Source organism: Solea senegalensis, linkage group LG10, assembly GCF_019176455.1.
Source record: "Solea senegalensis isolate Sse05_10M linkage group LG10, IFAPA_SoseM_1, whole genome shotgun sequence".
Taxonomy (NCBI): domain Eukaryota; kingdom Metazoa; phylum Chordata; class Actinopteri; order Pleuronectiformes; family Soleidae; genus Solea; species Solea senegalensis.
In genome coordinates, this window is record NC_058030.1 from 21,423,159 (window position 1) to 21,450,037 (window position 26,879).

At 41.1% G+C, this 26,879-nt stretch overlaps 3 protein-coding genes across 4 annotated transcripts in view; 1 reads left to right on the forward strand and 2 right to left on the reverse strand.

Annotated features, from left to right (window-relative positions):
* The window catches only part of shank3a (SH3 and multiple ankyrin repeat domains 3a), a 161,101-nt gene extending 146,511 nt beyond the window's left edge, over positions 1 to 14,590 (forward strand). For both annotated transcript variants that reach the window (XM_044035860.1, XM_044035861.1), the window contains 5 exons: positions 1,251 to 1,378; positions 1,505 to 1,610; positions 2,176 to 2,702; positions 3,709 to 5,792; positions 12,181 to 14,590. In XM_044035860.1, the coding sequence (XP_043891795.1) occupies positions 1,251 to 1,378; positions 1,505 to 1,610; positions 2,176 to 2,702; positions 3,709 to 5,792; positions 12,181 to 12,751 (3,416 nt within the window). In that variant the 3' untranslated portion in view covers positions 12,752 to 14,590. The remainder of the gene's footprint in view (positions 1 to 1,250; positions 1,379 to 1,504; positions 1,611 to 2,175; positions 2,703 to 3,708; positions 5,793 to 12,180) is intronic.
* A 3,523-nt stretch (positions 14,591 to 18,113) lies between these two features.
* Positions 18,114 to 23,223, reverse strand: rabl2 (RAB, member of RAS oncogene family-like 2). Its single transcript, XM_044037152.1, has 8 exons — positions 22,617 to 23,223; positions 21,759 to 21,788; positions 21,362 to 21,441; positions 20,682 to 20,761; positions 20,028 to 20,139; positions 19,818 to 19,915; positions 19,574 to 19,657; positions 18,114 to 19,099 (listed from the first exon to the last, which is right to left on the reverse strand). Exons 1-8 carry the CDS (start codon positions 22,721 to 22,723, stop codon positions 19,019 to 19,021), a joined length of 672 nt encoding a protein of 223 aa, XP_043893087.1. The 5' UTR covers positions 22,724 to 23,223; the 3' UTR covers positions 18,114 to 19,018.
* A 1,448-nt stretch (positions 23,224 to 24,671) lies between these two features.
* On the reverse strand, positions 24,672 to 26,622 carry odf3b (outer dense fiber of sperm tails 3B). Its single transcript, XM_044036639.1, has 6 exons — positions 26,543 to 26,622; positions 25,995 to 26,109; positions 25,705 to 25,908; positions 25,108 to 25,214; positions 24,867 to 25,007; positions 24,672 to 24,789 (listed from the first exon to the last, which is right to left on the reverse strand). The coding sequence occupies exons 2-6, from the start codon at positions 26,104 to 26,106 to the stop codon at positions 24,709 to 24,711; spliced, it is 645 nt and encodes a 214-aa protein (XP_043892574.1). The 5' UTR covers positions 26,107 to 26,109; positions 26,543 to 26,622; the 3' UTR covers positions 24,672 to 24,708.
* Between the last annotated feature and the right edge of the window lie 257 nt (positions 26,623 to 26,879).

Here is a 26,879-nt window from a genome sequence, read left to right on the forward strand (position 1 = left end):
AATGGAACAGAAAGCAACAAATGATTTTAAGATAAGATAAAATAAGATAGTCCTTTATTTGTCCCACAGTGGGAACATTTACATTGTTACAGCAGCAGTAAAGATAAAGATAATAAATAATAAACACGCATTACCAAACATGTACAATATATAAAGAACAAACAAGTTAAAGTAGAATGTAAAATGTACATTATAGTTTCCTGAATATATACAGTACAGACTTGATATTTACAGTATAAACAAATATTTGACATTGGATAATATACTGTATATGTATATTGCACTTGTGTACAGCGAGGAATGAGGAGTCTGGTTATGTGTGGTCTACTGAGAGCAGTGTTTGTCGTACAGTTTAACAGCTGCAGGGAGGAACGACCTGCGATAACGCTCCTTCAGATGTTTCAGTCTGTTACTGAAGGGTCTGCCCAGTGCTGTGATGGTGTCCTGCAGGGGGTGGGAGAGATTGTCCATCAGAGATGATAGCTTGGTAGTCATTCTCCTCTCTCCCACCACCTGTCGGTGCAACTTCTTTGTCAGTGTTGGAATATGGAGCTCTTCTATGTACATTATGCACTGAATGCTTCTGCTCAATGGCTTTTTTTGCAACAAAAGAAAATCACAACTTAAAATAAAAAAATAAAATAAAAACCCAACTTTAGCCTCAGCTTCTACACGAGTTTCTCCACATGCGACTTTACCTGGTTTCATCAATTATGACACCAGGTAAACAGACTTCCCATGTCAAAGTTAAATTGCCATCAAATCTGTACTGTGAATCTAGTCTAATCCTGCATACACAAACCAGATTACATTCAAATTTGTATCAAAATATGATCATTTCAATCACCATCATCATCATCATCATCATCAGTGGGAAGATTCTTACCAAAATTTAATGGGAACATAGTTGGGTGATCTACTAGACAGGGAATTGCCAAAAGAAGGCACCAATGAAAACGTAATGTCCTTGACAGAGATAAAGAGATCAATTATAGTTTTTGTTATAACACGATAAGGTTCTATGTCGTAATATCATCTTGCTTTAATCTGAAATTGTTTAGATTATTGTGTGATACTGGTTCATTTTCATTGTTCTGGCATTGCAGCAATATGCTTACCTATGCATTAGCTACAGTTTTAATCATAACACTGCATGAGTTTTTCAGCTGTTGATGAACTCATGCCATGATGGCACTTTTCCCTGGACTTGGGTCTCAGTGTTTAATTCTAGCTTATTTCCTTCTCAACAGAGAGACTAGATGAGATGTTGGCGTCCCAGGAGTCCATGTTACGTTCTCAGCCCTCGGAGGCGGATTACAGAGCGGCCACTGTCAAGCAGCGGCCTACCAGCAGGAGAATAACACCAGCAGAGATCAGTGTGAGTGCACCTACACTCAGCACACAAAAACAGCACTGACCTCATGTATTTGTGGATTTGATTGTTGCTACTTGGATCTTGATGGTCTCATAAGTGTCTTATTTTCATTTCTTCCGTGTATGATAGTCATTGTTTGAGAGACAAGGGATGACTCTACATGGAGGTCTTCACACGGGCGTAGAGCGCGGTCACATTCTGCTACCAAAGGGAATGTCCAGGACCAAGTCTTTTGGTAAAACAATCACCCATCCTGTACATATTCAAATAAGGTGAATGATAGTGTATCTTATGTAAAGTATGCTTACAATACTTTAACATATAGAAAAGAATCAGAAAGCACCACTTTTGTGACTTGCAGTCAAAAAGAAGACACAGAAGGTGGATCTGCATTATAATGAATTGAATTTGTGGCCAGTGACAGAAAAATACACATTAACAGTTAATATACGTCCCGATGTATACTATACATGTTGAGGATGTACAAATGTGTTCACAGAAACAGCTTTGCAGAGCAGATGTTCAAGCACACAGCCTACTTTGATCGTAGATATACACATTCAGTCTCAAACCTGTCTTTCTTTTTTCAACACTGTTTTCTGTAAGTACACTCAGCTGATGTGAAATACATCAAATACAAGTATTGTATAGCTCTTTTAAGACAAGTGACATTAACTTGGATGGATTCATTCAAGTGCAACTTTCATGAAGTTATTCACCTGACGTGCTGGTGTGAAATGGTCCTTTTCCACGAGCTTACGCTGCATCACCAGATCATCTGTGCTTCCCCTCCTCATCAGGTGCCACTGAGGAGGATCGGCTGTCTGCGCTCGCAGGCGAGCACCGCTTTCCCCGCAGTTCCTCTATGACGGACAGCCTCCGAGACCACTCGCAGCCCCATCCCATCCCCCCACCGCCGCAAACGGCGCCTCCTCCGCCCCCGTACTACCTAGACACTGGTCCACCCCCGGCCTTTTGCCCCCCTCCTCCCCCATCCAGGACCCAGAGTCAAGGCCACGAGCCTGGAGGCCGCTCCAGCTTCAAGCCGTCCTCCCTGGACCTGCCGTACGAGGCGGCTCAGCGGCAGGCCACACACATCGAGAGACAGAAGAAAGCTCGCTCCATGATTATCCTCCAGGATTCTTCACATCTACCTGTAGAACCTACAGAAATCCCTCGACCATCTGCTGCTACACCACCTGAGCGCATCAAGAGGAAAGGGCGGGTCATTGACAACCCGTATGCTAATGTGGGTCAGTTTAGTATTGGATTATACACGCCTACCAAGCCCCAGAGGAAAAAAAGTCCCCTGGTAAAACAACTACAGGTAAATTGCATGTTTGGAATTATTTCTCTTTTTAGAGACCGTACATAATGCATGCAGTCACACCTGTCTGCCCATTATTCCTATTCCGCAGAGCATATGTACACACTCACACACACACACACACACACACACACACACACACACACACACACACACACACACAATAAATAAATAAAGAAATAAATAAAGTATGTAAGAAGAAACCAAAACACAACAGTAACAAATCATACAAAATACATCATGAAGTCACAGACACCTTTGGTGTTCAAGCACATATACAAGACCACACAAACAGCAACGTATTAAGGGTTAATAGTGGTGTCAAACTGGCGGCACGTGGGCCATATATGCCCCCCGAATCGATGACATGCGGCCCACCACTTTATGTGTTTATACACAATTTAACTAAATATTTTTGCTAGCAGTATTTTTTTGTAAAAGTAATAATAAGACATTTCGTTGTTGTTGTGTGTATTAAATTACACTATAAAAAAAAAGTGTACATAAATATATATACATATATATGTATATATATATATATATACATATATATATATATACATATATATATATATATATATATATATATATATATATATATACAAACAAAAGGCTGTTTGGTGTTTCATTCACATTTGGGTTGTTCCCCCTGTCTGTATATATACTGTATTTGTGTGTATATATGTGTATATGTATATATATATATATATATATATATATATATATACATATATATATATATACATATATATATTTATATGTGTATATATCTATATCTTTAACAAGCATTCAGTGGTTCACAGTCCCTATTCACATTAGCCTCTAATATTATAACATATTCTTACCAACATTATTGTCCAACCATTCCATTAAAAATAAGAAATTAGCTCAGAGATTGTATCATTTTATATCTATAGTGCAGCATTGTTTTGGATTATTCAACATAACATTAACATAGAGAGACTCTATATGTTTGGTTGTTTTGTTGTTGTCTATCTTTCCACAGGTGGAAGATGCACAAGAAAAAGCCTGTTTGGCCTTAGCTGCTGCCCACTCCCGAGAGAGCTCACCCTCAGGACGACACCCACACACCCATGGGCACACACACACCAGCCGTGTGGACTACTACCAGCAGCAGCTGATGGCAGAGCGAGAGCGCTTGCATGCCCAGGGAGAGATGCTGTTTCAGGGTAAGGGCCCCTTTGCTGCCGCCATCGCTGGAGCAGTGAAAGATCGCGAACGCCGCCTAGAAGAACGGAGGAAATCCACAGTCTTCCTTTCTGTTGGGACCATGGAGGGGGCGTCAACCACCAGCTCTGACGCGCCCTCTCTTACTCAGTCTCACTCCATCGATGAACGAATGCTCACTCGAGAGCTCGGACAGCTGCCTCCCCCTGCCTTGGCCCTGAGCCCCTCGCCCAGTGGGACAACCTTCATCCATCCACTCACAGGAAAACCCCTGGACCCCAACTCGCCGCTGGCTCTTGCGCTGGCCGCAAGGGAGAGGGCACTGACCTCCCAGTCCCCAGCTAGCAGCCCAGAGCCTAGGACTAAACAGGAGCGGGCAGGCCAGGGCATAATATTCATTGACACTCAGACCAAAGAGTCTCCACATGAAAGGGCATCCACACCTCCCCCTTTCTCACCTAAAAGCACCAAGGCAGCAGGGTATGGACTAGGATCCTCCCCAGCCTCAGTTTTAGTTCCCCAACCAACCAAAACCCAGTGGACTACATTAACGTCACCTGTTTCATTTCGACAGGAGATGGAGGCCAGAGTAGAGGAGAGGAAGGAGGAAAAGAGGCTAGAGGATAAAAAAAGCATGTTAATCAGTATTATGGATACATCACAGCAGAAGACAGCGGGACTAATCATGGTCCATGCTACCAGTAATGGCCAGAGTGGTGGGATAGGTTCAGAACTGGAGCAGATCCCTGCCTCGGCATCCGCAGAGCCAAGCAAATCTCCAAGTCCACGGGCTAAATCCCCTAGTCCCACAGTCTCCCAACCCAAGGCCCAGCCTCAAACTCAGCATCCTGCCAGTCCAGCGCAAGAGAAGAGTCTGGCTCAGGGAAGCTCAGAGGAGGATGTGGATCCATACACGGTGACCCTGCCCCCTGCGATGTTGTCATCGAGTGATGAGGAAACAAGAGAGGAACTACGCAAGATTGGAGTGGTACCACCACCGGATGAGTTTGCTAATGGGCTGCTGGCACAGGCACAAAAGATGCTGGTGTCCCCAACTAAACCCACCACCTCTCCCACAACCCCGACAACAGCAACATCCCAAACTCCCACCACCCCAACGGTGACCCCCACACAGTTTCAGCCTACCCAGCCCTCACCCCACCCCAGTGCAACAGCTGTCTCAGGGAAGCCCTCTGACCCTCTGGAGCCCCCACCAGTGGGCGAGTCTGGCTCTGCAGCTGATTCAGGTGTGGAGGAGGCTGACACGCGCAGCTCCAGTGACAGAGAGCGAGACCACCACCTCGAGACCACCAGCACCGTCTCCACAGTCTCCAGCATGTCCACGTTGTCCTCAGAAAGCGGCGAGCCCGCCGACACACACACCACGCACACCTCCTATGCCGACGGGCAGACTTTTGTGCTTGACAAGCCGCCAGTGCCTCCTAAGCCCCGCCTCAAGTCCCAGATAGGAGGCAGTAAAGGCCCTGTCACCTTCAGGGACCCTCTGCTGAAGCAGAGCTCTGATAGTGAGCTGCTATCACAGCAACAGGCTGCTGCTCTTGCTGCTGCTGCAGGCGGAGGACCCGGGCTCCCCTCAGGTGGTTCAGCCTCTGTGACTGGACTCGCTCCCACCAAGCCGCGCTACCTCTTCCAGCGGAGGTCCAAGCTGTGGGGGGACCCAGTGGAGCCCCGCGGGCCAGGAGTGGGTCTAGGTATCGGGAGTTTGGGCAATCTCGGTGGGCTTGGACTGGGGCTGGGTGCAGATGAGGGAACAAAACCGTCTGTAATGGGGGAGCTGAGTTCGCGACTGCAGCAGCTAAATAAAGACACTAGGTCACTGGGAGAAGAACCACTGGGGGCGTCACTTGACCCAGGGAGGAAGTCACCTGTGACAGGTGCTAGGTAAGACCAAAACTGTCCTTCTGAGCGACAGATCACTCTGATTCGTTCTCGTACACCAAAATAATCAAACAAAGGCAACTTCAGTGACCTGCCTCTGGGAAAAAAAGGTTAATCACATTCCTTTTTTATTACCTTATGTAAGTAAGCCCTTTGGATGAGAGGCTTCCATATGTTATTTAAAAGCAAACAAATCTTATTACAGTTCAATATATATTATCTATTTCAGTCTGAATTCCTATAGAATTCTCTCCGACAGGGGAAATGCCTAGAGTCGCAAATTGATCTTTATTTAAAGGTCCAGTGTGTAAGAATTAGGGACATCTAATGGTGAGACTGCAGATCACAACGCCTTTGCTCACTCCTCTCTTTCCCAACTGAGCAAGGGAACTTCCTCTGTCCTTTTTGGGGTTTATTTGGGTGGAGCCATTCATCTTTGTTTGCTTCTGCTTCAAAACCCGAAATGCTGGTGTCTTTTCTGGCTGCTGTAGAAACATGGTGGTGCAAGATGGTGGCCACAGTAAAGCATGACTCTTGTTTTAAAGTAATTATACACTTTTACAAACGTGTAAGATATTCAATTTGTGCCAATAAACCATTCTAAGTGTTACACACTGGACCTTTAAGTCACTTGTTTTCTGTAATGCTTGGAGATAATTGGATCAGCAGCTTCCCTGATGATGTACTGTAAGCGTAGAAACAATGTTGACAAAGACGAACACAGGATATCTGAAGCACACACAGGTGCTTTATGTCTATGTTTTCTGTGGGTTTCTTTTTTTTTTTCACACCTTACCTGAAAATTCAATGAAGTTGTTTATATTCCTGCAGATGTGAGGACACTGGCGAGAGTAAACCTCACGTGTATAGACCATAGGGTAAACCACGACTTTCAAATACATTCTTCTTAACCGACCTATCAACTAATCCCATTGAATGAAACAACCCCTCTGTCCCTTTTGTTCCATGAGTTCTATTTTTTTTTTTATTACCTTGTTTGCACCACGTGGTCATTTCTGAATCTTTTGAAAATAAAAAAAAAAACATAATAAAGCTTTTGGTTACAGTTACCAAGTTAGAATGTTATTACAATTAATGGCTCTGCACCAACATTCAAATTTGCTTCTTGTTGCCATAGCTACAGGTTGGCCTCCTGTATTGTGCATTTTAAAGTACATACAGTAGTAGTCACTAAGTCAGAGTTACAGTGTGTGTGTGTGTGTGTGTGTGTAGTAGTTAAACTGAAGGTGCAAACAAGGTAACAAAGCTTAGAGCCACTCTCCTTATGCCAAACACACTATTCACTGTTCAGGTTCTAACCTATGACCCTGCTAGTAACTGCCCTCAGGCCTGTGTCATACTTTCCACATTCACTGTCCACAGAGAGCAGCTTTTCATTTCCGCATGTGCGTCTGTTGCTGGTCCTTTTCAGCAAATTCTTATAAAGAGTTTACCACAATTTTCGGACTATATGTCGCACTGAAGTATTAGTCGCATCTGTCAAAAAAAAAGTCATGAAGAGAATAAAAACAAGCTTCTGTTCAAGAACCCATTTGTGGACTTCAGCCCATGATTAGCCTTCTTTGATTTTTTTCGTAGAAGTAAGAGTTACCTCTGCTTTATTTTTCACTCACTCCAAACTTTCTTTCTGCTCGATTACCGTTTTTCGGCTGCATACTTTTTCTTTTTGGTGTCATTTTACCCGTGTTCTCTCTGTCTTTACGCTTTAGTCATGTCATTTTTTCGGTGGTGCAGTAGCAGCGCTCAATTGTCACAAATGTGGACGGCACCCTCTTGTGGTCATAGATGACATAGCGTATATCTTTGTAAGCCGCTTCTAAATATAGGTCGCATGGCCAGCCATAAACTAAAACTAAACATAAACTAAACTAATAAAAAAATGCAACTTATAGTCCGTAAAATACGGTACTTGTACTTGTATGTCCTTTGACCACTGAGGCCATCATAACCTCAAGTATCCATGGATACATCCTCTTGATTTACTGGACAGTAGACACATGCATCCACACAGACTCCAACTGTGATGTGGAAAGTATGAAGTGGGCGTTTACAGCTTTTCCTTGACTTTTTTCCTGAGTCCTTGTTCAAATAACACATAAATACATCCACAGCTCTTTGCAACCATCACTGATAAAAATGTCGCCCCATGCCACAGTAACATGTATATCAGTGATAAGGATGTATTCTCAGACGTATTTGAACAGGACTGAACGATAATGGTGTGTCGTGTTAGAACCATCCACACATGACGGAGGCATTAAGAGCCATGTTCAGGATGAGAAGATAAATAAATCCTTACCTCTTTAAAATTCTGTTGCATTAGACACAATGTTTAGACACAATATCATGTTGTAGTTATGCTGTGTTTTTCTGTATTGGCTGGTTGGGAGTTACATTAATGGATGCTGTCTATACAGAACTTTAAAATATTGAAGTCAAGAGTGTTGTTTGGATACAGTGATTTATCTGTATCAGAATGAGAAAAGGGCTCAGGAGATTGTAGGCGCTGTTCAGATGCAGTGCAGCTTGTCTTTATCTCTGTGAATGATGACACTGGACAACTCTGCATTCATACTCTTCACTGCTTATTGAGATGATGTTATATAGATCATATAATATATAAGACAGAACAATTATAAGCTGGAAAAGAGTTTGGGTGGTTTTTCTGCTTAGCTTTCATCATAATTGCTGACAGAGCAATCTTAGAAGACGTCTGATTACCAGAACAAATAAGTAGCCTATGTTAGCCTTTCCTTCTAACACTTAGCACTTGCAAAACTTTGTATCCATTATTGTTTATCTTAACATGGCTACACCCATGTAGAACAAGACTGCGGCTACATCTTGTTGCCTCTGGACATTTCGGAGTCAGTGTTTACTCCAGGGCCTTCATTAATGCAGCAGTGTTTTGAGCTCAGGAACAACCATGTAAGCTTATTTTGTCTTTGTATGGCATGTTTCTTTTAGCCCATGCACTGCTTAGGTGACCACAAATGAAATACGTGCAGTCACGATGTGATACTGTGCTAAATCCAGCCATTTATCATTGATTTTAACTAACAGCATCATGATCTCTGGATGGAAACGGTGGCCATTATATCCTCCATACGACACGTCATGTGACACACTTCTGATTGGACTAACCCTTTTCAGAAATGGTTCCATCGTTCATTCTCGCCGCTGATTACCCTCAGCCACACACACCATTGTCTCTCTCACGTTCTCGGCACCATTATAATGCTCTTCCTTCACTCACTCCATGCATGTTGTCCTCCATTTAAAGTCCACACAGAAACCACACATGCTGCTGCTGCTGCTGTATTTCTGTCTCTCTTGTCTCCACCTCCATCACCTGCTGTGTCTCATAGCTCCGGGTGGTTTTGGAACCTGTGTTTTTTTTTTTTTTTTTTCAGTTTAACTTTGGTTTTCTGTTGCTCTCTGTTTATGTAATTTGCATAACTTTGTTTTGTTTTTCAGTGGTTGTGTTGAGGATGGCCATGGTCCCTGACTGTCTTGCTTATTGAATACTGTAGGTTACTAAAATCGCTCTAAATCCCAGTAGACTCTGTTGCCCTTTGTGTTACTTAACACACACACACACACACACACACACACGCACGCACACACACACAGCAGCTATTGTTGCATTGACCTCCATTCTTTTTCACAACCTAACCAAAACTGTGTTTCAAGTCACATCCTAACCCTAATCTTAACCAGTTCCTCAGAAACGAGGTTCTGCTTCATTTTTAGTTTTTACTAATGGACCCAAAAAAGTCCATGTTTACCAGAAGAGGTCCAATACACACACACATGGAGGCAGCATGCATACAGTGAAGAGCAGTAAAGTGTAAATGGTACTTTAAAGGAATACTGCAACGATTTGCATTTTGCTTTGTACTTCTAGAATAGGGCTAGTATTTTTTGAAAACTTGTGCTACCCAACCTCAGTTTCCCCTGAGTTGAGAAGTATCGTCATTCTTTTTTTGTTACACTTGGTGTTAGGAAGCACAATTTTTCAAAAAACTTCTAGCCCTATTCTAGTAATACAAAGCATATACATATAACAATAGTTTAGATTATTTGAAAGTGCAAACTTTAAAGGACATGTGCCCTTCCTTTCTTGGCATATTTGTGTGTGTGTGTTTGTTTTTCTTTGTTTGTGCAGTGTTTGATATGTGAATAGTGTGCTCATTTCTCTCTCATGTAGCTCTCACTTGTCAGACCTTCCAGTACTGAAGCCCACTCTGCTGTCTAGCACATTAGCATCACCAGCACACATACACACACACACACACACACACAGAGTGACATAAATACACACTGTGTGCACACACGCACACACACTCACTCTTGTAGAGCAGAGTTGGCTGACGTCTGGTAGGAAGGCCGCGTCTCATGGAGTGATGCTAACATTCTCTCCCATTGCTCTCTCTCTCTCTGCTCACCTTGCATGCTCCGCCCTGCTGCTCTGATCTGATTGGTCTAGAACTGACTGTGCGCCCAGGAGGGCAGGACGACTGTGTAAGTGCGCATGGAGCTCATCTCATATCCGTCGGCTCTCTCGTACTCTGATCGTTTTGGGGTTTTGTTTTCCGACCTGTGCACTGCCTTCCTTCCCTCCCTACCTGTCATCACACACCGTAGTCCAAATCTAACATATGGAACGATTTAGAAAAAAAAACAAACATGAGCCACATCTGTCTTTGAGACACTTGCTAACATGCATGAATAAAACTGATACCATTGCACCAACTTTTTAAGCCTCTCTTTTCTCTTTTGCTGCTCACACCAAACTATAAATATCGCACATCAACCTAAATCTCTAACATAAAACTCTCATTTCAGCCCGTTCTTTCCTCCATTAGCTCAATAATAAGACTAATCAGCCACTCTTATTGACTTATAATTTTATTATATCAAAAAAGAGACAATTAGGTGTGGAGCAACAGATGAACCAGAGTCTCCAAAGCAGAACATGGAGTGACTGTTGCTGAGATTCCTTATTGCTGAATTACATTAGTTGACATGTTGCTGTGGGTGGTGAGGCTGGGTTGGCCGGTCAGTGAGATTCTCCTCGCTCTAGACAAAAGTAATGAGATGAGCGTCAGCTGCACTTCCATGGTAAATAAGCATTAGTGCAATTCCATTTAGGAAAGTTCTGGAAAGTATCTTTTTTTCTCTTTTTGCACTTTAAATCTTTTTAACAAGCATAAACAAAGCTGGAAACAGACGTGAAATTCTACTCTCATCAGATTTATTTACTGTGTCTGTGTATGTGTGCACAAGGATTGTGTGTAGTGTGTGTGCATGTTTATATTGTATGTCACGTAATCACTTCAGGCAAGTATACATTGCACCTTAACAGGCATTTCATTCAATTCAACAGTGGAAAAAGACAACAATGTAAAATCCTTGTATTTTGAGATGTAATGATCATATAAATTTATATATATGTATATACAGTAATAGGTCAACAGATGGTGAAGAATAGGAGGTCTTTCCCCAACCACATCAGGCCACATCCACATTCTTTTTTTGTTTTAAAATGCATTAATGTGGCTCTGGCTATGCCTGCTGAGTGTGGACAAGCGAAAAACAGGGATCTTTAGAAAATGATGCATTTTCATGATCGGTTCTTGTCAGCAGTGACTCAACTCAAAGGTCTGCTAACACTTTCAGCTTTCAGCTCCAGTTCCAACAGTTGAACTAACAAAACAATGACGTCGTAGCCCGTCATTTTTCTTCATGTGTTTGGAGCATGCACACAGGTTTTGTGTGCATGCTCCTCCTCTACTTCTACTTTATACGTTTCTGTAGGAATGTTACAGAGCCACGTGCAGGCCGGGCATGTATACGACAGTGGTTTGAGTCTTTTTGGGGAGGGTTTCATGTGAATGAAGACGTTTCTTGAAACAATGCTGTGTTTACAGAAATTAACAAATAAGAAAAAGATCGTATAGGGAAAGTTCTTCTTCTTTTGTGTGGATTAGACTTCAGTATAGATACAGATTACTTCTGAAATGGGCTTAAAAAAAGTGAAAACCAGCTGTTTCGTGCTACAGGAACTACATGGAGCTTACAGCCGACGACTCACCTGAGTGTTTTTAACCAAAGCTTCTCAGAAACTCACATTGCTACCAGCAGTGACTGGTGCTTCTGGTTCTTGCTGCTTTGGTGTTGCTGTGATGTGATACAAGCTTGGTCTTTCTAACAGTCAGTAACCTCAAGCCTACAATAATTCCAACTTAACAATAACTGACACTCAGTGTAAAAGCTTCCCTTTTTGATTCCTCCTTCTTTATCTTCACTTTGTCCACTTGTAGCTCCTCGGTTGTCGTTCCTCAAACTCTGTCTCTGTCTTCTGCAGACTTTTCAGCAGCCTAGGCGAGCTCCACACCATTTCTCAAAGAAGTTACGGCACCACATTCACCATCCGCCCCGGCAGCCGTTACCCCGTCACCCGACGCACCCCCAGTCCAGGCTCAGGATCTCCCGATCGGGGCGATCCTCTCGGGCGTTATTCAGGCTTTGGCCTTCCTCCGTCACCGACTACACCACCACAGACCATTCTCAAATCCTCCAGCCTCAGTTTACCCCAGGAGCCTAAAGAGGTGCGCTTCGTAATGAGGAGCTCCAGCGCCCGCTCCCGCTCTCGCTCCCCTTCCCCGTCACCCTCCCACTCACCAGGCTTGGGGTCGCCACTCTTAGCCCTGCGGCCCTTCCACCAAAAACCCCTTCACCTCTGGAATAAGTACGACGTGGGAGACTGGCTGGAGAGCATCAACCTGGGGGAGCACAGAGCAGGGTTCCAGGAACATGAGATCGAAGGCTCTCACCTCCCGGCTCTGACCAAGGAAGACTTTGCAGAGCTGGGAGTGACACGAGTCGGACATCGCATGAACATTGAACGAGCACTAAAGCAGCTGCTGGAGAGCTGACCCCCGCCTACATACAGAGCAACAGTTAGAAAGAAACATCGGGATAGGAGGTGGGAGATATAAGAAAGAACAAGAAAAGATAATTACCGCTCCTCTTTTACTCCTGCTGCATCACTAATGTCTACATTTGGTTCCTAGCGACACTTTTCCCTCCTGTTCTGCATTCAATCCCTGCACCTGACACTGCTCTGAAGAGGATGAGTGGATATGTCCGCCCCCCTCTGCTCAGCCCGGAGTGTCTACCCACCTTCAGTTAGATCAAAATGGACTTTCTTTGCCGAGGAGACTCACCTGAGCTCCACTGAAACATTTCATCCATCCAGTTTGATCTGCATTTGCCTCAGTAACACCCACACTGTTCCCTCCTCTCCTTCTCTACCTCTCTCCCGCCATCTCTTTGGGCCTTTGAAAGCCTTTTGCAGTTTGAGTCAAGGAGGAGAAGGAAGACTCTTTTTTTTTGGTTCCAAACAGAAAGCTCAGTTGCCTTTCATATTATTTATACAGAGATCACCAGTGATGAACACAGGACAGAGAGGATCATGCCGACACGGCTCTGAAGAGACACATCTTCTCTGTTCCTGCTGTTGTTTTTAAACCGAAGACTTAAGGTGGAGCTCCACACAGTAAACCACGGGAGAAAACCCCTCCACCCTGGTACCCAGAGAATGTTTAACCAACACTCGTGGCTTTTTTCTTAATCAAAAAAACTTTTTTTTTTGGTTTTCCAAAGGGAATATTATATATAGGTATTATATAATATAATATATAAATGTATCTAAATATAGCTTTCAGAAGAAAAGACAATGTTGCAAAGAGGAAATGTAATAAATGAATCTTTGCCTGTTTTTTGGTTTTTAGTATAGAAGGCAGAGCGAGATCTTTAAAATTATTCCACCAATAGTTTACTCATTTCTACCAATTATATACATATATATAAATATATATATTTGAAAGAAAAAAAGTATATAGATATGGAAATGAAATTTTTGTCATAGGTGTACAATTTTTCCTTATGGTCACCCTTTCTCGAATCGTAGCATGACAAGTTGCATCATGGTCTTGAAGCGAGAGTTTGTTGTTTGCTTTTTATTTTTCTTACAGTCTTCCTTCATACTAAAGGGCATCCCATAATGTGAGGCTGAGACCCCAGATGACACCCATCCCTACTGCCACAGTTACAGACCTCAGCAACCTCTCTGATCCATCCACCCGGTGAATAAGAAAGGGGCTCTTCATCTCATGCCTCTAAATCACTCAGGGATGGAAGTTTGGGGCACTAGCATGAAGAGGCTGCTGGCTCTTTAAATACGATGCATTTTACTTTCTTAACTGTAAGGACATTTTAACGCCACCACAGTCTGATAAAGTGTTACGAGGGCTAGTTAAAATTTCCATCCCTGCAATTCCTGAGGGTGCTTCTCAGACTGGGCTGCAAGGTCTGTTCTAGTGAAAGATGGTTGTTTGATCAGCAGAAGGAAAACCTCAAAAATCCAAATGTGGCTAAATTAAGCTTTAAAACTCTAGTGCGTAACTTTGAAATGTAACCAAATTAACCTGCGACATTCAAATCAGCTGCACATGATTCTCTCTGTTTCTCTGTATAGCGGCGTTTTAGATCTCATGTCACCTGGTGACATTCCCACGCTGCACACAGGAGTTGAGCGAGTGAACTAAGATGAATGTTTGACTGAAAACACAAAGGCCCCAGAAAAGTTTCCCACAAAGCTGTTGTTCAGCAGATTCATGGGATAAATAAGTGCACTGTTTAATCGAGCTAAGGGCCGTAGTCTGACTAAGACAGGCAATTGGACCACTTGCACTGACTCCGCCTCCATAAGTGGCAATGTATCTCTCTATAAGCTAGTGTGTATTGAATCTGTTTCCTGTTGACCTTTACATCACAGAAAAACAAAGCGTGAACAGTGAGATGGACGGTGCTGTGGTTCTGTTTGTTTGGTACCTGTCCAACCCGTCCTAGTCAGACTAATGTGTTTACAGGACATTAAGAAAACCAAATTACTGTCTTAGTCTGACTATAATTAGACTTTTAACATGCATGTAAACACACTGAATGTTTCTTGTCCCCGCCCACACCTGCTCTGCTGCTGTACACACACAAACACTCCCTCATTCAGCTCTGATAGAATTGACAGCAAACATATGATGTGACATCATTTCTCTTCACAAAGACCAAACAGTGGCCGAATAATAATGATAATAAGTTTAATAAAAAGTTACGCACTGTAGCTTTAATTTCTCAAATAAAGCAGATGCTTTTAGTCTTAAAATCAACTCCAACATAACTTGTCATACAAGGGCTTGAACAAGCTGGACACGACAGTGGACGTGTGTCTGTAGCTTATCAGGCTGTGGGGATGGGAAACCTCTATTTTAGGTCTTATAAGAAAACTCAACATGTTACAACGTGGCAGTGTCTCGTAACATTCACTTAGTGAGTCTAATATGATCATTATTATAACAGTGGCAGCCACAATTCTTACAACTGAGACCCAGGTTGTAAAAATGTTCCTTTAAAAAAAAAAAAGAAAAAAAGATAGAGTACAGTATATCTACAGTTGTGCTCATGAGTAGCTTCTGCTGGCAGTGAGAAACAGTGAGTTATATTCACGCAACAACAAAAGCATTATATCCATAGCTTTTCTCTGACAAGGTAATCTTTACCTCAAAAAAACGAAACCACAACTAAGCGATAAGTTGTGTACATCCTTTTTTTTTCCCCCCTTTTCTTTTTTGCTAAGAATTTGTAAAAGCAGGTGGTGAATATAACGTATCTGGGTTGTAGGAATAGCACTCACTGCCTCACTGTGACCTCACTAATCATTTTTCCTTCTGACTCCAGTATTATTTATGTCCTCAGACTCATTTGGACTTTTTGTGTTAAGGGTTATTTTCTTTTTTTGAATGATTATTTTGTTGTTGATTTGTGCCCTCAGACACTGTGGGTAGATTTTGTAGCGTGTGGAACATGATATTTAAAATTTTCACTCATTTGAATTTTAGAGTGACAGAAAAAAACAAAACCAATATCCTGTCTATTCTAAACGTACGTGTAAAAATGAACAAACTACAGATATTTCCTTTTTTTTTTGTTTTTTTTTAAATCACAAGCAATGTAAATATGATAGATTTCATATAAATTTTTTGAAAAACAAAAAGTATATAGATCTATATATGAATGTTTGGCATATATGCATAGTTAACCACCTGTGGAAAAGGTGAGCAGATTTTATTCTTTCTATGAACTCTTGAACTTTTGAACTCTGAACTATGAACTAGGGGATGATTTGCACAAAACAAGGTGACAAGGTGCTAACAACATAACAGCCACCCATCGTTCAAGCGCATGTGTGCATCTGGAATCCCCCGAATCTCTCCGTGTGGTTGTTCCTCTTCAGTGTGCATTTACAGCTGTTCGTCTCCATTTCAGGTGGGGTTGTTGTAAAGAGAAGGACAAGGAGACTGCAAATGTGTTAGTCCACTATAGCCTTACTGTAATATGATCAGAGCGTCCCCCTGCAGTGGCTGTGTCACACACACACACACACACAGAAATGCACACTGAATATAATTGTTTTGCACTGAGTGACGTTATCTCTCAATAAAGTGGACGGATATAAATAAAGAAAGATTACACCATGGTACTGCGTTAGGGCTGGGCGATACTCATTATCACACTGAAGAGTTTCTGATCAGACAATAGCAATCGTTGTCGTGATAAAATAACAGATAGTTAAAGGAACAGTGTGTGAAATGTGGCTACAATTCTGCCTTAATAGTATAGCATTAAAACTCAAGTTCTGTCCAGCGCAGGCTACTGTAAAAACATGGTGGTTATATATTATACATCTGTATAAACAATAAGTATAATTCTGTTAAATGAACATGATTTAATCACATTTTTTACACACTGGGCATTTAGAGGTTGTCGGTTGCTCCTGAGTGTAGGTTAAAGAAACCACTTAATTGTGGGTTTAAACTTAAAGTGTACGCAGAAAACCACAAATAGAAACTTTTTTTATTCTGGGCCAAAGCAGCAATTTTGTTTGCACAATCCAGTGTGTACATTTGGATGAAATTATTGTGTGTGAAAGGGTGAAAACTGTAGTGTAAAGCAGCTTAGAGTGGTCATCAAGACCAGAAAAGCTCCAAATAAATACAGACCTTTTACCCCAGAATGAGCTTTTTATATTAATATCATTCTTTGAGGCCACCATTTTGGACCACCATGTTTTTACCGTAGCCCACAATGGACAAACTAAATATCTTCAGCTACAACTCCCCAAATGTGATGCTATCACTGCAGAACATCCTACGTATAGAGTTGGATTGAATTATTGCCCAGTCCTACACTGTGTGAAACCATGAGTGTTAATGTTTTATACAGCATTACAACTGTAGCTCACCTCGTGAGCGTGTGATTGTTTTCTACACCTGTTCCCAGATGATATTTGCGCTCCCTCTGTCTGGCAGCACTCCTTTTTCCTTTTTCAGACATTCAGTTTCGGAGTCTTTTCGGTGGGCGACGATCCGGCGAGGAACAAACAACACGGAGGGCAAAATGTGCCAAAAAATAACTTTTAACTGTATATTTGTCTTTTGCTTTAGGACTATCTTAGTTACAGCGTTCTTGAGCTGTTAGACTTAATAATATGGTGCCATCTCCTGGAAATCTTGAGAACTACAGACATTTGTTCCTTCAGTGTTTCCTATAGGTGGAAATACAGTCAGTTATTATTTTTTGTGAAGAACAAGGCTATATGTATATACACACACACACATTTGTGTGTGTGTGTATATGTGTATACCCTGTGTGTATTTATCTGTGAGCTTTGCATCGACATCATTTCTATTTCAATTCTGAGACAAAGCATCACAACTGCTTGTTTTTTAACTGTGATGAAGGTCGTTGAAGCAGCTCGACTTACTTTTCCCCGACAAACAGACAACAGCTGAAACAGGACACGTTGAGTCTGGACTCTGCTTGAACTGTCGTGTAAGTTTACCAAAAAAAAAAACAACAACAACATACAGACGCAAAACAAGCAACGTGTAACGTAACTTACACATCATTAGGTCAAATATGAAGGATTATCTTTGTCTTATTTTCTAATCAACAAAGCACAATCTTATGTAGTGTAGTGGGGGCAGTATAACCTTTTTAGGGAAAAAAAAACCCCACTGGTGTCCGATCACCCACCGGAGCCAGTGAACTTATCATGAAAGGGGTTTTTCTTTCATTGTTGGTTTTCTCCTTGTTTGCACTGTGAAGTTTAGAACTGGTGGACGTATCCGTGCAACGCCTCAGCCTCGCCTCACGCACGGGAACTTCCCCTTCTCGGCATCAGGCGACTAGGATAATCTGGATTTATTCAGTATAACAAGCATAACAAATTCACTTCTCTTTAATACACAGTAATAGCCCCGAGCTGAGATCCGAGTAAATAAAACACTACCTACAGTGAAGCGTCGCAGAGCCGAGAAAGGCCGAGAGTGAAGGTCAAGGCAAGATCTGAGCTGTTGCCCGGGATATCTCCACCACAGAGATCTATGTTTGTTATATTATGTAATAAATTTATAATTAAAACATGAACTGCATCTGATCTTTGTTCCAGCAACATTTAAAACTGTCATGGCTCTACCTGCTGGGCATTGAATACAACAACACTAAATAACAACAGCTTCTACAGTTCTCATTCACACGTTCACATTGAGTTCATGTTCAACGCTTCACATTCACATTATATGAGAAAGATAAATGGTTTTCTTGCTAAAACAAACAATAAAATTCACTTTGGGATTTTTCACCTAGTATAGATTTCCTACTGTTGGTGTAAATTTAACAAAAAACAACGAGTGACATTCATCAAATAGCAGCTAAATAAAACTCCCATTTATTCCAGCGGGTTTATATCCTTACAGAAGAGGATTAGGGCCACATGTGACTCAGAATTCTGTCTTTTTCTTTGTTTTCATTTTGTTTCCAAACACATTTTCACACGTGGTCCTAATCCTCATCTGTAATTTCCCTGCCAATAATGGAAGGTAGTGACTTATGAGACGTGCTCCAATCCCATCACAGTTACATAACTAACAACAGCATACTGGTGGGTCCATGTCCCGTCACAGGAACTCTGTGAAGATCTGACATTTTGACTAAAAGCACGTTTCTATTTGCAGCTTCAAACTCCAGAGAAAGTGAAATAATCCATGAGATGATGAGAGTTTTGGAGGTGGTGTAAAAATCTGTCAGACCACGTCTGGACTCTCTGCTGTCAGTCCATCATCGTCTGCCTCCGAGTTATCTTCCTTCTTCTCCAGGTCAAAGTTCTAGAAGAGGACAGAGTTAGAAAACACAAAGATTAGTGTGAGCTTTTCATTGGCTTAGAAAGTCATTAAAAGTAAATTGTGTTGGAGATAATTAACCCACAATCCAGGTTTGGACCAAGTATCTGATGACCCAGTACCACTTTTATTGTCTGATACTGACAGCACAACCGTAAATATCTGCCAATATTTTTGGCTTTTTTTCCCCCTAAAATAAGTCCACATAGGTCACATGATCTCAGCATCTCTCACTCACATTTTGGTCATAAGACATTGATGGTGTCGTCTCTCTTTACAGTCTAAGCTTCATTAAATCAAGAGGAAACATCATGATTTCAGTTGATACTGAATATCATGTCAGTTCATCCCGACTGTTAACCAAGAGCGGATCATAAACAGACACACGTGGAGTTCTTTTATAGAATAAATCCCATTTTCCTTCTTCGCTGTTGTAGCATCATGTGTTCATGTGTTTACCTCCAACTCTTGCATGACTTCATCCATGAAGTCACTGGGGTTTTGTTTGTAGTCCACGGCTCTTTTGATCATCTCTCTGAACATCTGCAGGGACAGAAAACCACCGACGGTCACACGACACCATCGGAACAAATGACTTTATTATGAATGCATGTGAGGCAGAGTCATAGAGCAGCACGGACAAGGCTCCCGTCACATTATCATCACCATATTATTTAAACCCGCAGGAGAATGAGAGTCAAACCTTTACTACGTTGGTCCCGTCAGCCGCTGAGACAAAATAGAACGGGAGTCCTTGTTTCTTTCCAAAGTTAAAGCTTCTCTGCGTCACTTTCAAATCAGCTGCACACGAGAACACAAGAAAACACGGAATAAACGATGTGCTCCAACCAGGAAGACGTGTCAACTCGTCCGTCACTTCATGATTTAATCATGAATTTATTTGAGGACCTACCATCTATTTTGTTGGCGACCACACAGCATGGTATCTCTGGTCTGTACTCTCTCAGCTCCTTGTACCAGTTTGCCAGATTCTTATACGTGATCTTCCTTTGTACATCAAAAACCTGGACAGGAAGTAAGAACACAGGGGAGTGGAGTCTGGTTTAGAGCTGCAGCTAACGATGATTTTCATAATCGATTAATCTGTCGATTATTTTCTCGATTAATCGTTTGGTCCATAAAATATCAGAAAACCTTAAAAAATGTTGATCGGTGTTTGTCAAACCTGGAAATGATGATGTTCTCAAATGTCTTGTTTTGTCCACAAAGCAAAAGGTTTAACTTTTAATGATTTCTTCGTTATCCAGAGCAAAGAAATGAAGAAAGTGTTCCTATCTAAGAAGTTTAAACAATTGAAAATCTTGTTTTAATGTTTTAATATTAAGATGCGTCCCCTGAGTGACATGTTTTTGGAACATAACTACATAGTTGGTTTTTTAACTTTCTTGTTAATGTCTGTGATGTTTTTTGCAACCTCAGTAAAAATCTGTTTCCTCTTCATCCATATTTGTGGACTTTTTAACCAAAAAACACATCTTTACATTCTTGAAATATCTTTTAAAACCAGTTAATGGTTATGCAGTTAAATAATAATAATTTGTCTCACCATGATGCAGGCGTGTGCTTTGTGGTAGTATGACGGGTGCATGCTCTGAAAGCGCTCCTGACCTGCAGTGTCCCAGAAATCTGTGGGTCAAAATCAAAAGCCAAATCATCGAAATTTAAACGACTTCTGCTTCAACACACTAGATACATTAGACAATTTTTAATACTATAAACAAAGAATATGCAATATTTTCTATATGATGAGAAGATTTAACCAAAAACAATGATATTTTTGCTGAATCATTTTTTCACCACGCACCACCTTCAATGCAAACAATCTCTAATCCAAGTAAAAAGCAATTAAACAACAGGTATTTTTTCACCTTAATTTAATGGTAAAAAATAATAATCAACATCACTCCTGATTATAAAAACACTATGAATAATTTTCAGTATTTTCCGAATAGGTTTTACCATTTGAATACAACACCTGCACATCAGTGTACCTAAGAATGAAAGCATAACAACATGGAGCGTATGCTTTTGTGCTATAACAACAGGGGCACTTCCTACCTAAGGTAAAGAATGGAACAATTTGATTTACACGTGTCATCAGAACAAAAGTAGTAAAATATAACACCAAGATATACAAAATATGTGGGTTTGCAAGAAGGTTAAGCTGTAAAGATGATTTCTATTTATAGATTTATAAATTAACAAATGCTGAAAACATTTACATACCGACCGCCACCGTCCTGTTTCCTACAGTGGCCGTGTGTTTGTAGAGAGTCAGAGCGTATGTGGACAACTGCTGTGGACGACTGAGCCCAGGGTTAAGGTTCTGCACTTCACATGGATGGAGGCATAAGCAGTCGATCTTTAACAGCCTGATCATAAGCTATGACAAGGTGACATCATATATATCATTTTAGCTGACTGATGTCTGTATCGGTAAATACTTGAGTTTGTGAACTCACGTGAAAATGTGATATGGAGCGATTTAAGAGGCTGAAATCAGACAACTTTTTACATTAAAAAACATTAATCAATTATTTAAACAGTTAAGCAATTCATTTATGTGTGAATTACTAACGTGTTTAATATTGCAGATGTAATATACAGTGCATTATAAGGATACTATTCATCCATGAGAAACCTCTCCATCAACCTAGAGAGAGGAGAGAGAGTTCACAGGTTTACACCATCCACTGCACTTCCAGTATGAACTGTTTCTCTTAGAGATGGATGATAAGTCACATAATATATTTTGAAATTCAACAAAACCAATAACTGAACATTTTGTTTTGTTCCTCGGTTTAAGTTGAAGACAAAATAAACGTGTTATTAAATGTATTTTTGGACAGAAAACAAACAAAAACAAACGTGTTAAACAGAAGAACACATTTTACACATTACATACAGACACTATATAGAGTATAAATTGTGTAGTATAATGTTAGTGAATTGTTGTCAATTATTAAACTGTGAAAGTAAATTGGCTATAGATAAAGTCCTGTTCTTCTTCGTCTTTCTTTTTAGAATTATCTCTGTGCTTATGTGTTTGAATTAGGGCTGCAACTCACAATTATTTCCAATTAATCTGTCGATTATTTTCTCGATTAATCGAGTAATCGTTTGGTCCTGAAAATGTCAGAAAATGTTGAAAAATGTTCAGTGTTTCTCAAATCTGGAAATAATGATGTTCTCAAATGTCTTGTTTTTGTCCACAAACAAACTGATTCAGTTTTAATGACTTCTTTGTTATATGGAGCAAAGAAGCTATTCACATTTACAAAGCTGAAAAATCTGAAAACTTGTTTTAATTATTGAAAGAACACTCAAGCCGGTTAACCGATTATCAAAATAGTTGATGATTCATTTAATTATCAATTAATCGTTGCAGCCCTAGTTTCAATAACCTAAAAAAGTCCACAATGAGGACAAGTAAGTTTAACTTGATGATCATCACATGAATTCTGAATATCTTAATACTTACTTTGATTTACCCACTGCACTGTCTCCCAGGCAGATGATCTTCACTTGTTCATCTGAATCATATTTCTTCTGGTCCAGCTCAGGAATACTGCCGACGTCTCCAGCCATGTTTTCCTTTCTTTCTCGCTTTGATTTTAATGTTTATAAGAACTAAATCTTTCCTGAAATACCAGAATAAATCCCTGAGCTCCTGAGAGCAGCTACCACGCGACTGCTGAGCTAGTTTGCCATCGGTTAGCTGAGGTTAACTTGGCCCAGTTCGGCTTGGAATGGTTCATTTCACCGGTTAACCTGTCGCAAAATTAACAAACCTGTTGATGGTAATCAGTGACAGAGCTGATCACTGATGACATTTATCGTCTAAAAAAACGGTGTTACCTTCTAATCGATGCTCGAGCCGAGGGGTGCTAACAGTGAGCTAGCGGTGTTAGCATGAGTTAATCACTTATTTAAATGTCTACGAGTTGCTTATTCTTCTACGACACGCGGCCAGATTGTTGTGATTCGATCTATTTTCCAGTGACATATTAATTCCGGCAGAAAAGTGAGCAGATGTTTGTGTATTAACGCCGACGATTTTCGTTCCTATGCAACGGGGACGCCTGAAGGACCACTTTCAAATGGACGCTGCTGCCCTTCCATGTGCCTGTCAAAAAAGACAATACTCTGCATGAATCACATCCTTAACCTTGTTTTGAGATACAGAAATGTATTTTAATTATGTTGTGTTGAAATTCAAAGTAAAGCCAAAGGACATCCAGAGTGTACATAATATTGTTCCCACAGTTTTCATCTACATGCCAATCAGCTACAGCTAAAATCAGTTATCCTTCCCTTCCAGTTATTTTACAACCAGACAGAGCCATAAATTAAGATTTTCTGTACACTTTCATTGTTTAAACTAAGATTGTGTTATTATTATTATTATATTATTATTATAGTTTAGTGGTGATCCCAATATGAACCTGAGCAGCCTTGGTGGAGGTTGCACTCTTTGAGTACTTTCAATTATTACTTACAAAGTAAAAGTAAAGCATGTCCATTTTATGAATACTTGATAAAAACTGAATACTTTAATTTACCATGATGAGCTTGTTTCTGAGACTATTCAAGTTAAGTTACTAGTCAAAGTTAGACTATTCAACAGGATCTTACAGAGTGAGGGGATATGCCTGAGGAATGGAAAGAAGTGTGATGGTGAAGGGAGATGTTCAGAATTGCAGTAACTATAGAGGAATAAAGTTGATGAGCCATACAATGAAGTTATTGGAAAGAGTAATGGAAACTAGACTGAGAGCAGAAATCAGCATTTGTGAGCAACAGTATGGTTTCATGCCAGAAAGAGTACTACAGATGCAGTATTTGCTTTAAGAATGCTGGTAGAGAAATACAGAGAAGGTCAGAGGGAGCTGCATTGTGCCTTTGTAGATCTGGAAAAAGCTTATGACAAGGTGCCGAGAGAGGAACTATGGTACTGTATGAGGAAGTCTGGAGTGGCAGAGAAGTATGTTAGACTGGTGCAGGACATGTATGCCAACTGTGAGACAGTGGTGAGGTGTGACAGAGTGAAATGAGTGAATGAAAGGAAAGATATACAAGACAGTGGTGAGACCAGCGATGCTGTATGGTCTAGAGACAGTGGCACTGAGGAAAAGACAGGAAGCAGAGCTGGAGGTAGCAGAGATGAAGATGTTGAGGTTCTCTTTGGGAGTGACGAAGATGGATAGGATCAGGAATGAGTCAATCAGAGGAACAGCACATGTTAGATGTTTTGGAGATAAGGTCAGAGAGGCCAGAATGAGATGGTTTGGTCATGTACAGAGGAGGGATAGTGAGTATTTTGGTAGAAGGATGCTGGGGTTGGAACTGCCAGGCAGGAGGTCTAGAGGAAGACCAAAGAGAAGGTTTATGGATGTAGTGAAAGAGGACATGAAGTTAGTTGGTGTGAGAGAGGGGGATACAGAGAACAGGGTGAGATGGAGGAGGTTGATTCGCTGTGGCGAGCCCTGAAGGGAGCAGCCGAAAGGAAAAGAAGAAGAAGACGAAGAAGAAGAGCTTGTTTCTGAGCTTTATTCAATCCTCATTCAGTCACGTCAACAACGAGGTGTGACGATGTATTCGGAGTGACGGATTCCAAAGGAGAAGCTTGGATTTTTTGCAGAAGTGACGGTCACCTAGAAACAGAATTTTTAGTAAATTGACCAAATCAAAGTCATTTATGACTAAACAAGGTCTGATGGTTTTTCTTTACCCTCTCAGGATAGTGTGAACCAGGTCCTGGTGTCTTTGTGCCACTATCAGGAGCAAAGTTGCGGCCTGTAATGCTGTACTGGGGCGGTTTCTGCATGTAAGTACCAGGGTCCACAACTTTGTAGGCAGCAGGGCTTGGACTCTGGAGGGGAAACAAAAATATAAAGCAAATCGACAACATTTCTCGATTTCTTTAAAAAAAAAAAAAGAAGTAAATTATTCTCTCAACTGTGTGTATGTACCGTCTTCAGGTTCTCCAGGAAGCTTCCACTTTTAGTGAAGCCACCAAGTGAGAAGCTGGGGGCTGTTTTATGCCCCAGCACAGGGGGCAGAGAGTAAGCAGCTGGACCTGCAGAATGAGCCAAAGCCAGGTGATGCCATTAAACTACAATAATGATGACAGACATAAACAGTATGGTCAGTCAATGAAAGCTGAGGTCTGTCCCACTGTGAAATCATCAAAAGGGCCATAAATGACTTTTATGTTTACCATTTACTTTATGGCCAATTTAATGGCATAGAATAGAGGGAGCTGTACAGTTTTGCATAAGAAAGAGTTCTTTTTAAATAATCACTATTTTGAGGTCTAATGTGAAACAGTTTATTGTCAGATTTGATAAGATAAAATTAGTTTTTTATAGCCTTAGAATAACACTTTTATATGTTTTTTAGACAAGGACCTTGCTTTATGAAGATAGTAGCTCATATAACCTGACACATAGTCAAACAAAGAAGAAGAAATTAACAGCAGATCAGTCATAGAGAGAGTTGCAAAACATCCTTTCTGGTTGGTGAAGGCCATCGGAGTTCCCTGACGTGTTAGGAAAAGAAATGCTGACCCGGTCCAGGGGTTTGGTACAATCTTGAGCCATTTGTACGGCTGGAGCACACAAACGCAGGACTTCCTCCTCGGCCTACACGAGTGATGTTAGAGGGGATTTGGTACTTTGGTCCGGGGGAGCAATCAGAACTGCACTGCTCGTGACGAATCCCAAAGCTGAACATTGGTGCTTTGTATCTTGTAAAGTCATGTTTAGAAGCTCCTGCATGCAAGGAAATAAGGATATAGGTCAATTGTCATTAAAAGTATGATTTTTTTTTTTTTAAAGACAAAAGCCATTTTTTGTACCTGTGAGTCCAGGCAGTGCATACTTTGGTCCTGGGCTGAGACAGTGGGCAGATATGGGCCCTGCTGGTCTATGGGGTCTCCAAGTCCCGACCCAAAGTTCTGAAGTTGGCATCACCTTGAAAGAAAAATAGGCTGTGACTAAGAGCAAAGTTTCAACTTTTCCTACTCAAGCAGTTTTTTAATAGCTTTTTGTGCAGAGTTTCAAGTTTGCACAATGGTTTCATATAAGAGTTTAACCAGTGCAATTATGACCTGCTGTCACCAGAAACAGCAACACTGCCACCCAATCACTGATATTATGAATATTAACAACAATACAACTATTAGCATTAGCATTATTGTCCACTAAATAGATCGTTCCATTAACTAGTGCAGTGTTTTATTTGACAGGATTTCGTTTTCAGGAAAAAGTGACACATGCTCAGTGTACAGTACAGCCTGTCACAAAATGCAACACATGTACAAACATATGGAAATCGTGGAAGCTTCCACTTCAGTCTATTCACACCCGAAATACATAAATAAATAAACACATTTATTCATCTTACAGAAATGCTGATCCTGTCGTGTGTCTGTGTGTGCGCCAGTGGGAGGTTTGATCCCTGCAGCTCAGCATGTACACTGAGCCCAAACAACAACTGTGACTATTCACTATGACAACATTGCTATGGAAAAAGACTCTCTCTCTCTCTCTTTCTCTCTCTCTCTCTCTCTTTCTCTCTGCCTCTCACCTTTTTCCCTGCTGTATTCATAAAAGTGAAATGTTGTGCCTAAACAGTCCATCATACGCAAAGGGAGAGCATTTTATTGGATCACCAAAGATTCCGAGACATTGCAGGGTTGGATCCCTGGCGTAACGCACAGAGGATTTAACAGATTTAACTT